The sequence below is a fragment of the Anabrus simplex genome, chromosome 1, assembly GCF_040414725.1.
Source record: "Anabrus simplex isolate iqAnaSimp1 chromosome 1, ASM4041472v1, whole genome shotgun sequence".
Lineage (NCBI taxonomy): Eukaryota > Metazoa > Arthropoda > Insecta > Orthoptera > Tettigoniidae > Anabrus > Anabrus simplex.
Genome location: NC_090265.1, coordinates 320,344,402 through 320,360,481, shown reverse-complemented (window position 1 = coordinate 320,360,481; position 16,080 = coordinate 320,344,402). Strand labels below are relative to the sequence as shown.

Genomic DNA, 16,080 nt, shown 5'->3' with positions numbered 1-16,080 from the left:
ACACCTGAAGCGAATATAATTGTCAAGTGACGGCGGGAACTAGAACATCTATCTTATAAATGAAATGAAGAACTAAATCCTAGCAGCGATCAGCTTTACGCAAACTTGTGAGCGCTGAATTTCATGAGGGAAGAAGTTCCATGAAGAAGAAAAAAAACAATTCTTATCCGCTGATGTTCTGCCTACTTGGTTATCCTTGCACATAGTAAGATATTTTATTAATGACTATGTCATCTGTTATGAGTTATCGAATATTTGAGGAGACACGGGAATATTGAGACACATCAATTCGAGCTATACTCGTTATAGATCAGAAACTAAAGTAAAGAACACAACAGTATTCTTCGACATACTTCCTAAAGCGAAACATTCAATATTCTGGAAGATAATGTAAATTGGTTTTCTTACAAGCTATATTCTCTCATGAAGGCTGTCAAAATATTATTTGTTGTGTAAATGTGACTTCCGAATATAATGTTTAATGATATATAGAAACACACTAAATGAATAATGGTCCCCCTCCTACATCTAAAGTATGCATCCAAATCATGAGTATCAAAAATAGTGAACTTTATATACAATAAATAAATCTTCTGTTCCTAATGAGACGAATCAACCTGCAATCCGTTTATGTTCTGTTCTCTTCATAACAGTGCTTGGAAGACTGTGTGCTCCGTGAGATTCCTACTGCACTCACGGCAGTGAGCAAGGCTCTAAATGTCTGGGTCATTCTGTAGTCTAAAATCTAGGCTGGGGCCGTAATAAAATGCTGTTTCAAGACGTGACAGAATTCTTTTATAAATGAATATTATTTACCTTTTCACGTAATTTAAACATAGATTCAAGCATTTTTGTCAGAGAGACTATTTTCTGAACATGTGTGTCAGAGTTGATTCAGATTTGGCTACACGAGCATGTAATGAGAAAGCTGTGTGGAAACCGATTTTTAACAGACATCTGTGAGGTGATTTTAATTTTAAAATGTGAAAAAATTCCACCACTCACCACATTTAGTAATGTTTTCTTTCATAATAGCTCAAGAACATTCAACAAATTTTGCAGTTATATTACGACTATCTAGAGTGTCTTGAAATGAAGAGTTGGGACAATGTGTATGTGTTTATCAGCATTATCATTTCATAAAACAATTCTGTTGATCACTCGAAGCACCTACTTAAAATAATATGATTTGTTTAACTCTACAATTATTCGTGACCGCATGTTTCCATCTCACTACCTTCTCAATTACATGACTCAAGAGGTTTGTGTTTCAGGTTATCTAACCGTTAAATGGAAATGTGGCCATTCGATATAATTCTACTCAGTACACAAAACTTGCATTAATCAACTTCCATCTTCCGACTTACATACATATTTTTTTAATTGAAAGAACCCTTGTTTATAAAAATGTTTCGCTTCTAAACCTGAAGCGTACTGATCAACTCGAACACGTTCTTAAAAATGTACAAAGTAGTTTCAAAATTATTGTCATTCTTAGACATATTAATGCAGCTATTATACGAGCGCTCACAGAGTGGAATGGGTTACAAATAAGCCCGAATTTTGAAATACTAATTCGGAACATTACAATATTAACTCCATCAATCATTTTAGGAATTAGTCTGGTATAAAAATGCTTGAAAGAATGCAAGGAAATTATGAAATTGTGTTCAGTAAAATATAGCATGTAATTACAAAGATGTAACTACCTCAATGAATTAAAATAATATGATATTTACTGTGATGAGACATCACAGCATTCTGTTATAGAAAAACCTACTATCAGACATGTGAGTAATACTATTCGAAGTTCGAAATACCAAGGAGCCCCAGCCTGATTTTGACATGATGAACGATATTTACATTAAGCTTTCCTTTCTTGGTAACGTCTTAAAACTGGCCATGTCATTCATTGTTAGAAATTTTCTACGCCGCTAGAGGCGAGGAATTTGTCGAAACACGGAGCTGTAACGCTGTGCTACTCGACAAAAACAGCTTCAGTGGACCCAATAGGTGAAATGTTTTATGTGCACCGTGTAAAAAGAACTGAACGAGGTGAAGTGCCCCGGTGACAGAATAAGAACAACTCGGTGTTCCAAATGTTGTGCACCCTCGTACTACAGAATTCCCGGTGCAGGTGCGTAGTGCTTATGTAGTTCAGTGTCTCTTCATGTGCAGCGACAGGTGGTCAGAGCGCGAAAAGGACCGCTGGCACAGGTGGCACTTGAATGGTTTCTGCCCGGTGTGCTTCCGGTAGTGACGTGTCAACTCGTCCGAGCGCGCGAACTTCCACGTACAGCCTTCCCAGGTGCACTGATACGGCTTTTCTCCTGAAACAAACATCAATAATTATTTTCAAAGGAGGTGCAGTGATGAAAACATTCTGAAATATCACTGAATGAAAGGATAACTGTGACAGTGCCCTAAGGCTTCTGCAAGGTGATATTATGAAGGGTGTAAACGTTGGGAGTACTGATTCTCTGGATCGTCTTCACAAGAACTTTTCTGGAAGAGAAGTATTGCCATACAGGTTACGAATATTGATTTTTCTGGAGATGTCATAAATATTGATTTTCTGAAAAGTAAATTTATAGAAGACAGGAAATCCCATGGGAGTTATAAATATTGATGTTTGTGAGAATAATGAACATGATAGGGGTTACAAATAATCAAATTTCTGGAAACGTAATCCCTGTAATTCTGATGTCCAAAATGGATTTTTTTTTTGAGAAGTAATGTGTTAGGGGTTAGGAATACTGACTTACTGGAAAAGAAATAATGCCAGCAGGGTTACAAGTATTAACTTATGAAGGAGAAGTAATGCGATAGGGGTTACAATAATTGATTTTCTGTAGGAGAGGTGATGCCATACGACTACGAACATTGACTTTCTTGGAACAGAAGTAATGCCATAGAGCGTAATAAAATCCGATAATAGAGAAGTAATACTTTACGAATTAGGAATGATGAGGGAAATAAAACTTTAAAACTATAATTATGTGTGACAGTATGAAGTAAACATCTGCTGTAAAAGGTCCCCATAATACTATGTATCAACATGTGCACTCATTTGTCAATTAACTTAAGTCACTTATCACGTAGACGTGATATAGGAAAAGCAAAATTACCTTTGTGGTGATCAGTAAACTCAGAATTGCACGAGTGGACCGTAAGAGCTATTCAACAAGATGCTATCTAACCTTGTTACCGCCCTTTTACGATTACGTTCACTTTATTTTTCTAAACGTAGTGAACATATCACCTATAGAGGATTGTTCATTCACAGTTGTCTCTCCGTCGAAGTTGGAAGAATGCAGGGAATTAGTACATTAAAAAGATGATATTGTTCTAAAAACATTGCATGGTCTTCAGAATGAAAAACAGTACATTTGTAAAGAATAAAAGAATAGTAAGAGAAACATCTTTCTAATGAAATGGCAAAGGTAGTCATATATTGTTTTAAGGGTGCCGAGAAACAGGTATTTCTTGGACACATCGCAGTAACAGCGAGCTCCTTTCTAAATGTAAATCGACAGTATAGTAACTTATGCATTAAAAGCATTACTGTCTGTATTTCTTCCTGCTATATGTGAAAGTCACTAGTGATGGGACATTCGATTCATTTTACTGAATCGATTCATTTGATTCCGTTCACGTTTCTGAATCGATACAGTGCTCCGATTCAGGGCACATTAGTCACCGCTCCTACTGCACCTGTGTAGTATGTACTGGTAAGACAGCAGCAACAGCATTCTGTGCTCGCAGCTGCCATCTGGTCTTCATACTATGAACTCCTTTCTTTTAAAAAAATGCTAGTCACTCTAATACATCGAAGATTTCCGGCGACGCAGGGTGGGAAAGGTTAGGATTAGGAAGGTAGCAGCCATGGCCTGAATTACGGAACAGTCCCAGCATTTCCTGGTGTGAAAATGGGGAAATTATGGAAAACAGTTTTAACGGCTGCCGACGGTGGGATTCGAACCCACCATCCCCCGAATACAAACGCATAGCTGCGCGATACTAACCGCACGACAACTCGCTCAGTCATTTTTGAAAATATGTATTTTTCTATCAGCTGAGGATTCTTTTAAATCGTCATATTTTGTATAGGCTACCCGAGATGTACAGTAGCCCTCTGGTTTTCTGATTCATCATACTGTTGGTTAAGTTATAGCGTCTGTCCACATATGATTGAAGTCTTGTGCAACGATGTGACATATGAACTGAGAGAATACCGAGCCGTTCTTCCCAATATCAAACAGGTACTTTTGAGTGGTCATGAGCATGACTCATAGTCATAGGGCAGGCTAGAGTCGCCGATAAGGAGCCGTGTGTATCTTGTGTCTCACTGAGCCGTGTTCGGTCACGATTCTTTCGGTGTGCCATGGTTCACTGTATGGCTCGCTCCAGCGGAAGCTCGGCTCCTCGTCAACGTCCAGTGAGTGCGCCACTCAGCACTGTCCGCTGGGAGTAAACTGAATCGTGTGCCGTGAGCTCGCTGTTCCTATGAATCGATTCACTCGGACACTTGGATGAATCGATACACTGCTTCGAATCATGCATTCAGTAGCCAACATTAAAAGTCATTGCTCCAGGAAGTATTGTATAATAGATTAAAATAAGTAAGGAAACGCTGATATAGTGATCAAAGAGTGCAAGAACGAGCTACTAACCCGTGTGTGTCCGCTTGTGCGCCTTGAGGTGGGAGCTCTTGGTGTATACTTTGTCGCAGCCCGCCACGTCACACCGATGGACTTTACGCCGTCGCAAGCTGTCACCGTAGTCCTGCGGGGCGCTAGGAGAGGGTGATCCACTGCGCAGACCATTCTGCGAGGGGCTAGTTGGTGCTGCTGGCCTCTTGTGGAAAACCCTGCAAAAAAGAAAAACAGACATCACGTGCTGATTTTCAACAAAACATACTGATATACGCTATGATCATTACGGAACGACCCTCGAACAGAAAATGTGATACCGCTGGGATACAAAGATCTATTCTGTATCTCTCCTTCCCTCAAAGAATATACTGATGCCATACTGCTAGTTCTTATTTACCTTTTCCCTGTCAGACAAATCGTGGAATGCTATGCCAGAATTTGGATTCCCTCTGGCAGATTGCTGAACCAAAAATTCTACGCCATTAAACTTTAAGCATCTATGTGTAATTGTCCAAAGTTAGCACGAACTTTGACATAATTTTGATAACTGTAACATACATAAATACATTATCATTACAAACCGTTATGCCTTTCAGCGTTCAGTCTGCATGCCTCTGTGAATTTACTAAACGTCACCACGATACTCCATTTGAAACTAGTGCTGTGGCCTCATTTAATTCTATACCTCTTATCTTTAAATCGTTAGAAACTGAGTTTAACCATCGTCGTCTTGGTCTCCCTCTACTTCTCTTACCATCTCCTAGGTAACCTCTCCTCCTCCATTCGCCTCACATGACCCCACCACCGAAGCCGGTTTATGCGCACAGCTTCATCCAACGAGTTCATTCCTAACTTAGCCTTTATCTCCTCATTCCGAGTACCCTCCTGCCATTGTTCCCACCTGTTTGTACCAGCAATCATTCTTGCTACTTTCATGTCTGTTACTTCTAACTTATGGATAAGATATCCTGAGCCCACCCAGATTTCGCTCCCGTAAAGCAAAGTTGGTCTGAAAACAGACCGGTGCAGAGATAGTTTCGTCCGGGAGCTGACTTCCTTATTACAGAATACTGTTGATCGGAACTGCGAGCTCACTGCATTAGCTTTACGACACCTTGATTCGATCTCACTTACTATATTACCATCCTGGGAGAACACACAACATAAGTACTTGAAATTATCGACCTGTTCTAGCTTTGTATCACCAATCTGACATTCAATTCTGTTGAATTTCTTACCTACTGACATCAATTTAGTCTTCGAAAGGCTAATTTTCATACCATACTTGTTGCAGCTATTTTCAAGTTCCCAGATTTAGACTGCAGGCTTTCGGCACAATCTGCCAATAAGACCAAGTCGTCAGCATAGGCCAGACTGCTAACTGCATTTCCACCTAACTGAATCCCTCCCTGGCACTTTATACCTTTCAGCAGATGATCCATGTAAACTACGAACAGAAAAGGTCAATACAGATGAATGAATGAATGAATGAATGAATGAATGAATGAATGAATGAATGAATGAATGAATTTCCTAAGTCGCTAAAACTAATTAATAATAATATTTCACTTGCTCTTATTGTTAGTTGAGGTATGACCTGTCTCTTCTTCTGCCACTCATCTCTGGTAGATGGCATTAATGCCGCAATTATACGAAAATTATCACAACTATGTAAACCGGTGGAACGCAGTACTATACATGCATTTTCCTTGAACGAGTGTAATGAAGCCGATCCAATTGACCGTCATGGCACGAATCTTGTATCGCAAGCAATGAAGGCGGGTATTAAGTACAGTAGATGAATGTAGATGTGGCAGTGCTACCAGTTCCACTCCTTAGCGCAACATAATAGCTATTCATAAGAAATCACGTATATTAACGTCAATGTACTGGAATCAGATATAACTTATTGCGTAAGATACAATTTCAAAGTGGCCGTGAAACAAATTTCAATGATCTCCACATAGGCTACATTACAAGGACGTACATTCTCTCCAAGTATCCGGACTAGACCATCCTGTTGGCAGTGTATACGACTAGTATTGAGAGGACGTATTACCGTTCACGGGGTGAGAAGCACACTACTCAATAAGTAGGGTTACCCGTACATCACAAAATGTGTCCTGGCCGACACTCTCTTTTAGGGACGAAGGAAATAATTCAAACGGGGCTTGTCGGGTCATGGCCGCAAGTTTTGCTGCGTGATAGGTATTGTCGAAATAAAGTTAAGTATGCGTTCGATATTTTATTTTTTAATTCTAGACAAACACATTTTCAAGTTTTTTTTTTTTTTTTTTTTTTACAATTTGCTTTACTTCGCACCGACACAGATAGGTCTTATAGCGACGATGGGATAGGAAAGGGCTAGGAGTTGGAAGGAAGTGGCCGTGGCCTTAATTAATGTACAACCTCAGCATTTGCCTGGTGTGAAAACGGGAAATCACGGAAAACCATCTTCAGGGCTGCCGACAGTGGGTTTCGAACCCACTATCTCCTGAATGCAAGCAAAGTGACCCAAACCGCACAGCCACTTGCTCGGTCATCTTCAAGACCACGAGTTCCAAAACATGTTCCACCTCTGAAACAGTAGATGTTCTCGGCTTTGGCTCGAGTAGCGCGGAACTCTCTCACGATAATCGCCTACCTTAACTTTGAGATGCTCCCGTAAAGGCTTTCTGATGCTCGATATTGAAAATTTTGTACTTTGACAGTACACTCTATCCTTTCAAATAAGTTTTTGACAATTCTAAGCCCGTTTGACAATATTTTGGAAACAAGTGAATTCTTCCCAATTCTTTTGTCAAATTATTTGTTTTTGCTCTACCATATAATCATATGATTCGCTGAGACGAATCAAATGACACATCACACGACGGCGTCCAGAGCTACACTAACCGTTAACCACGCGGCATGGTGTCCGGTTTTACAAGTAGACATTTTTTTATATTTTCCAATGTGGTTTTGTTCTGACCCTTACTACCCGATTACATAGTCATGATACCTCATCTGGCCTGTTAGCCTGCATAGCATAGGGACACGCAGATACTTCTTTCAGCATCACTTACCCCAATCCTCCCTGCTGTCTCATTCTCTTCTTAGAATCAACAGCATGCCGGAGGCGATGTAAATTTGAGCTGATCGCCACGCGGGGGGTGCGGACTTCGCCCCTTTGACCACAAAAAAAGAAAGAAAAACGCGGCGCGATTGCATTAGTCCATGAATGCTTTTTGTAAACTACATATTATATATAGACTGCATATACATAGCGATTTGACATCACACCAACACAAACAGGTTTCTTTGGCGACGATGTCATAGAAAATAATCATAATAATATTAATAATAATTATCATAATAATAAGTGCCGGCCCCGCGGTGTAGCGGTAGCTTGCGTGCTCTACCCGGAGGTCCCAGGTTCGATTCTCGGTCAGGTCAGAGATCTTTACCTGGACCTGAGGGTTAGTTCGAGGTCCACTCAGCCTACGTGATTACAATTGAGGAGCCTCGTAATCTGCAAGCCTTCGGGCTGAGCAGCAGTCGCTTGGTAGGCCATGGCCCTTCTGGACTGTTTCGCCATGGGTTTTTAATAATAATAATAATAATAATGATAATAATAATAATAATAATAATAATAATAATACGTCCCACTAACTACTTTTTTACGGTTTTGGGAGACGCCGAGGTGCCGGAATTTTGTCCCGCAGTTATTTTACGTGCCAGTAAACCTACCGACGCGAGACTGCCGTATATGAGCACCTTCAAATACCACCGGACTGAACCAGGATCGAACCTGCCAAGTTAGGATCAGAAGGCCAGCGTCTGAGCCACTCAGCCCGGCTACAAGCTAGGAAGGGGAAGGTAGCGACCGTGGCCTTAATGAAGATATAGTCCCTGCATTTGCCTGGTGTAAAAATGGGAAATCACAGAAAACCATCTTCAAGGCTCCCACCATTCCTCAAATGCGAACTGTACAACAAACTCGCCTGGTAATTTGTATTTTTCTTTGGACTCATATGTGTTGTTGAGTACTGAGCCCGAAGGCTGGTTTGAAACTCATCAGCTCTGCCATCAACTGTCAGAGATGGCCTAGGCATCACTGAAGGGGCGCACGAAGGAAATAAGGAGTGAGATAGTTTCCTGTTGCGTCCCTCATCGAGCCAGAAGTTGTTCTTACATATCAGTATGCCAAGCTCACTGAACTGCACGCACCAACCTACCCTATGAGGAACATTTTCACACCATTCTTAACACGGACTGGCTGCATAAGGAATGGCTTTCTTGATGACAGGTATTTACAAGAGGCGTAAGGGTGAAGAATACAACAAAGTGTATTGAGAAGACTATTAAATACCCCTTACGCGTCATGGTGAAGTCTGTCATAAGTGGTGAGGGAAATGGTCGCTTGTATTTTGTGGAAGGAATATTCAGACAAGATCAATAGGTCTGCAACAAGATGCTGGACAAACGGTTGTTTCCGCAAGTCCGTGAATGGTTTCCAAATATAAAATTTGTATTCATGCACTATTTTGCAACCTATCACAAACCGGGCGAGTTGGCCGTGCGATTAGGGCCGCGCAGCTGTGAGCTTGTATCTGGGAGATAGTTGGTTCGAACCTCACTGTCGGCAGCCCTGAAGATGGCTTTCCGTGGTTTCCCATTTTCACACCAGGCAAATTCTGGGGCTTTACTTTTAAGGCCACGGCCGCTTCCTTCCCACTCCTAGACCTTTCCTATTCCATCGTCGCCTAAGACCTATCTGTGTCGGTGCGACGTAAAGCAAATTGTACAAAATAAACTAATCACGAGACAAGAAATGGTGACCAAGTTCCTCTCAGACATCAAAGATAAGGCCTTGGACTGGCTCGATAACTTACCAGACCCTTATTGAGAACATCTGGGGGCTGGTGAAGGGGAAAGTTTCAGCATAACTTGAGATGTCAGAAAATATTAGTTTTTGCCCAATTATTCACGAAATTAATTCAGCATTAAAATGTAATATATTCTAACAGTAATTTATTCTAATAGCGTTGTTAAAACTATTTTCATAAAGTACCTGTTCTGTGATATTTACTTACGTTATGAAAACCTTATTTTTATCGAGTGGCCCTAATAATATGATCATCCGCTGCAATTGCTGGGTCAATAATTTCCGCCTGGACTTTAGATCGATTAATAGCAGTAATATCAATATGGCAACTGTTCTCAGAATCGGCAAAGCTGTGAATCTCTTCAAAAACCTATATTCCTATAGCTCGAATAGCACTGGCTCGCATCTCGTGAACGTTATTATGCCGTTTGAATCTGAGAAGTTCTTCGGTTGGCAGCTGCCTAGCACATGAGGAAGATGATATTCATATCCGCTAGAGCAGTGACTCTGTCTGCCGCCATTTCATGATAAATGCAATAGTTTTGCAACTGTCTCTCGAGAGCAAAATGTAGCTTCCTCGGAAGTCTCAGTCTCATTCATGGCTGTGATAGTATGGAAGCTGCTGAGTAAAGACATGAAGAACACGACAAGTGTTAATGCTTGTTGTTTAAAGGGGCCTAAGATCTAGGTCATCAGCCCTACGACAAGCGTGCCTGGATGTTACGAAAGATACTACTCAAAGGGTCGGTATTGCTGCAATAGGAATAGCACTTTATGACCAACTGAATACAGCAATGGCGAACTAACTCACTCGTCATCTTGCTCAATACGCCTCATTTTAGCGCCGCCATAAGTTTCGTGGTTTCCCTATAACCCCCATGGCACTACAGCCCTTGAAGTGCCTTGGCCTACCAAGTGACCGCTGCTCAGCCCGAAGGTCTGCAGATTACGAGGTGTCGTGTGGTCAGCACGACGAATCCCCTCGGCCGTTATTCTTGGCTTTCTAGACCGGGGCCGCTATCTCACCGTCAGATAGCTCCTCAATTCTATAGTGCTGTTAAAACAATGTGCGTGTTCTGACAGCTCTCAGCGTGGTAGTAGGAGGTGGCAGTTACTATGGCAACCGGTACACGCTTCCTGTTTCAGCCAATCCCAGCTCGGCATGCACTCTCCCTTTTCCTACCCCCGCTGTCTGAAAGCTTCGTGAGGCGGTCGGTCCGAGTTCCACGTTGCCAATATAGTATACCGTAACACATGTGGCTGGGCTAACAATGTCTACTTTAAGAGATATCATTGTCTGTATAGTGTGTTTTTTAAATCAACTAAATATTATAGTGCTATTGTGTTCATGTTAATAAGTGTATCGTTATCGAGGCTGGCATTCTAGTGTAGTGTAAATTATAGTATTGTGTAGTATAGTGTAATTTTAACACCGTCTCATTTACTGAATTCAAAATGTTGCAACCCGTTCAGAGCGCCGCTAAACACCGAGGGCGACCTAGAATTCATTCACCTAGAAAAAAGGCAAGCGTAATGGAGAGGCATGGCTTCGCTATAAGTGGTCAAGTTCGCGATATGGTATGTGCCTTACGGGAATATTTTGAGGCTGAAGGGAAAAATGGAGGCCCACTGATAGACGTTAACAAAGTTGTAGAAAGAACAGCAGCAGCTTTAAAATTTCTCAAGCTACAGTAATTAGAATAGGGAAAGAAAAAGAAAAGAAAGAAAAGGAGCCTTGGGAAGAAGGTGAAGGGGAAAGAGAGGGAGTGGATGTAATTGGACCATCACATGACAGGTTATCAACACCGGGCAAAACCCGACTCATTAAAGCCTATGAGGAAGGCGAATGAGGAGTTTGTCTTACGATATTTGAGCTGATAAAATTACTGCTGAGCCATCTTGGAATAATAGCAACAATATTTAACGTTTTTCTAACTCTTTCATGATCGCCGTTAATGGATATTATTTTCCGCAGAGCCTAGCGCAGAACGAGAGCTGTTGACTGTGATGTAGTAACTCATGCCGGATCATGTGGCAACACAGCGCTCCCACTCCTTTGTTCGGCGCCACGTGCTGCGAACTGTCAGAACACGCACATTGTTTTAATAGCACTATAATCACGTAGGCAGAGTGGACCTCGAACCAGCCCTCAGGTCCAGGTAAAATCCCTGACCTGGCCGGGAATCGAACCCGGGACCTCCGCGTAAGAGGCAAGCACGCTACCCCTACATCACGGGGTCGGCTGGTTTCCCTATAACCGCTTAAATTTTGGCGATGCTATTTGTAAATCCAACCAGAATATGGGCTGATGCAGTGTTTGCAGCGATTAGTGCTGTCAAGAGTTTTGTCTGTACATTGCTCAGAATTTGAAAATAATGGTATTTCTGTATCGATCATGTCTACAGTAACAAGAAAATGCAGTTTTTACTTTTCCGTAATTTCTGTCTGTCTGTATGTATGTATGTATGTACACGCATCACGGGAAAACGGCTGTAGAGATTTTAATAAAAACTGGTATGTAAATTCGGTTGGTGAGTCGCTACAATCTAGGCTATACATCATTTTATTCACGCTGTGTGAAATGGTAGTTTAGGGGAAGGCCTACAATTATTTCTCAAATATTTATATTATTAGTGGTCATATCGATAAATACTACATAACTAAAGTTATACAGAATTAAATTTCCGATCATTTACGTCTTATGCATTTTTACCGTACCGGCTATAACACAGATATTCATGAATTAGTATTTTTGTTGCTAAGTCCATATCAACGCCGAGCCCCGAGAAAATGGGTAAACGGAATTTAATGAACATCGGTATATAGAGTCAGCGAATAAGAAACTACAGTTTAAACTATGAACAATGTTATTCACCTTGGGTGAAATGGTAGTTTAGGGGATTGCACCTAAAATTTAATTTTTAAATACCTATGTTCTTGGTCCTATGGAAAAGTACTACATAACAAAAGTTACAGGGAATACAATTTCCGATCATTTATGTTTTATTCAGTTTTACCGTACCGACTATGATAAGAGTGGTATTTCAGGACCGGAAGATAATAATGTGAAGGCCTACAATATCGAAAGCGCGTAACATTGATCAACAATAACATTACTCTAACCGTTGTTTGTTGTAATGTTCTTTGTCTCTTATGCTGACATTCAACTCCGATAGATGGGATTACTGCTGCGTATCGAGTATAACAGCCTAACTGAGTATTGGCGGGAAATAGCTGAGGAGTTAGATAACTTTCTTCTTTAGCATGCCAGTCCTCTGGTTCATACATTTTCTGATACTGCTGGTACGTAACACACTGGTTCATCATAGTATTCCAGCTATTCGATACCTACTCTGACGCGCTGTTTTGAATGAGCAGTGTGCGCACTTAAGTCAGAGGCTCAGTTAGTAGCAGTAGTATGAACTGGTCTAGAATTACAATTTAGGCCTTTTCCAAATTATAGTACCTCAATTCAATAAATTACTCAAAAATCAACCCTGAAAAGAGACGTTTCTTAAGAAAAGCTTCTTCCTCTTCACTTTTATTAAATCTACATTAATTTTATTCCAAATTAGCAGCGAAGATGTGGTTTCTTCTCTGGCTTGGAGGAAAAATTGCCTCCACGTCAGATAGTTCTTCCCCCCCCCCCCCCCCCCAGTGTAGTGAATTGAGATTTTCCGTCTCATCGGTTAGTCCCAGGAAACAGGTAAGTAAACGGGCGTAGTTTTTGCCCTGGGACTATCCACTATTCGAACCCACCCCCCACCGGAAAAAGGACGAAGATTGTTCACGGATCACGGATGTCTGCGACTTGGTGATTCCAGCTCTGTAGCTTTGGACTGTTAGTTCGGCAGCGTAGCACTGTTCGTTAAAAGTGAGAAAATGTGTGTTTTTGCATTTGATCGAGTATTTCATATGAAAGCATTGCTTTTAATCGCGCCATTCCTACTGACGTCATTGTAATGACCCATGTTCATTTCAGTTGGGAAAACCATTAAGAGAGTCTTTCTGAGAATCTATAAAGGCAGGTGGAGAGTGACTGCCATTATAATGAAAACTCCCCAACTTGATTGTGACTGACGGTAGGCAAGCAGGCCTACCATTACAATGAAATTTCCCTAACCCAGTCTTCATACGAGAACAAACGTTGGTGACTTGCCCGTCGTGCTTCTAGGGCAACATTGAGAGCTATGCAACTTAATACAATCTTGCTCACAACGTTTACACTACCTAACCTAGAATTCTGTATGCAATTTAGAATTCCATAGTGAAGCACGGGTACATCAGCTAGTCTTCAATATATCCTGCCATTCACAGCCAGAAAGGCCTTACTTCATTATCACCCAGCAGGTCGCGGCTGTTACCTCAGTGAACAGCTCAAGACCTCGGTGCAACAAGGGAATAACTCACATTTTTACACAATTTTCAGCAAGGGTAAAAATCTAGACATGGTATTTCATGCTATCCTTTATACAGGTTGATTGATTGATCGATTAATTAATTAATTAATTGATTGATTGATTGATTTGTAGGCACAAAATCAATACAGTGAATACATTGATTTTTATGTAATCAGCAAATAAAAAAATGTGCTTATTCCTTTCTTGCACTGAAGTATGAAAAAATAACCACATAGCCTATTTCAGTCTGCCGGCTCCGTGGTGTAGGGGTGGCATGCCTGCCTCTCGCCTGGTGGCCCCGGGTTCGATTCCCGGCCAGTTTAGAGATTTTCTCTCGACCTGAAGGCTGATTCGAGGTCCACTCAGCCTACGTGTTTAGAAGTGAGGAGCCGTCTGACGGTGAGATGGCGGCGCCGGTCTCGAAATCCCAGAATAACGACCGAGAAGATGCGTCGTGCTGACCACACGGCCCCTCGTAATCTGCAGGCCTTCGGGCTGAGCAGCGGTCGCTGGGCAGGCCAAAGCCCTTTCAAGGGCGTTAAGTGCCGTGGGGTTCTATTTCAGTCTACTTTAATGGAACTGTCAGTCGATAAGTGTTGTATACACACACTATATGATATTTGAATATAGAAGTACACACTTATATTATTATTATTATTATTATTATTATTATTATTATTATTATTATTATTATTATTATTATATCAAATTACTATAGAAAATCTTTAAAATTAATATTAGCAGTTTATTGCCTGGAATATTGTTATTCATATGGAAATACAAATGATAGAGAAGCTGAATGAGTCAATCTCTAAGAAGAAGAAACATCACTTTTGGAACACAAACCCGATCGTGATATTAGAGATTTATAACACCACGTGTCACTCTTACAAACGTACCGCGATGGAAGATTCATTGTATCCTTGAGTTTGGCATCCTTACTACCAGTGAAATGTTTTCATTCCTCCCCTGAAGGGGAAGGCGGGCCTCTTAGACGGTGACACCGTCTCTCAGGCCGGGAGATTTGTTACTGTGAAGGAGATGCTCGGAAAAGATGAGGAGGTTGGCGGCCGTGGCCTAGACTAAGAACTGTCCCGACATTGACCTTAGTGCGGGAGAATGGAAAACTACGGAAAACCATTCTCAGGACAGCGACGGTTGGGGCCAGCCGTGAGGTCCAGCCCTGGAATCCTTAATAGGAAGCATACTGTCATATACAGGCTCGGCAGTGAGTGTTATTTGCTGTCCAGGCACTTGGATTTCTCTTCCTTTTCTTACTCTTCTGCTGCGCACACTTTCCTGAGTGACTATCTGTTTCTAACGGAACATATTCACTTCCAGTATCCTCGAAAACAGTAAATTCGTCACTGTTTCGTGCCATCCTTCTATCAACCGATGTAAAAAGGCGCGTTCATCACACCAACATATATGTGCCGCCTTCTTGCGGAAGCTCATAAAATGCAGTCGCTTAAGTGCGGCCAGTATCCAGTAATCGGGAGATAGTGGGTTCGAGCCCCAATGCCGGCAGCCCTGAAGATGATTTTCCGTGGTTTCCCATTTTCACACCAAGCAAATGCCGGGGCTGTACCTTAATTAAGGCCACGGCCGCTTCCTTCCAATTCCTAGGCCTTTCCTATCCCATCGTCGCCGTAAGACATATCTGTGTCGGTGCGACGTAAAGCAAAAAAAAAAAAAAAAAAAGCTCATAAAACTATTTATCCTTGTTTTTCCACCGAAGTGGTATAAGGGATAAGATTCTAAACCTATACAGACTAGCATATGAAAATGAGATCTCCTTCTTCTACCGAAAGAAGCATAATTTATTTTTCCTCTACACAGCATTAAAAAGTGGGTTACTAAAAGAAGTGGAGTTATCCCCTTCTTGCATCAAGGTCTTCAATTCCATCTCTTTACTTTTATGGCGGTAAGCACACCACCCAACACATTCTTGTTTTCTATGTTTTGTAAGCATGTTTCCCAAGAAGTTAGAATTGATTTTTATTCTTTATTTCATAAAAGTAATGTGGCTCTCTAAGGAGTAAGAGCCGCAGTGGTTCATAAAGAGGTCGTTGTAGTTTGGTGTAGATCCGGTAGAAAAATGTACTTTTTGGAGAGTAACGACATGTGCTTTCATTATTTTATTTTCCCCAGAAATGTC

General features: G+C 41.3%; 1 protein-coding gene across 1 annotated transcript in view; it reads right to left on the bottom strand.

Moving 5' to 3' along the window:
- Positions 1 to 1,881: 1,881 nt before the first annotated feature.
- The window catches only part of LOC136865478 (Krueppel-like factor 12), a 525,451-nt gene continuing 511,252 nt past the window's right edge, over positions 1,882 to 16,080 (bottom strand). The window contains exons 7-8 of the mRNA XM_068226263.1: positions 4,674 to 4,870; positions 1,882 to 2,330 (exon numbers count right to left, since the gene is read on the bottom strand). Of these exons, the coding sequence (XP_068082364.1) occupies positions 2,158 to 2,330; positions 4,674 to 4,870 (370 nt within the window). The 3' untranslated portion in view covers positions 1,882 to 2,157. The remainder of the gene's footprint in view (positions 2,331 to 4,673; positions 4,871 to 16,080) is intronic.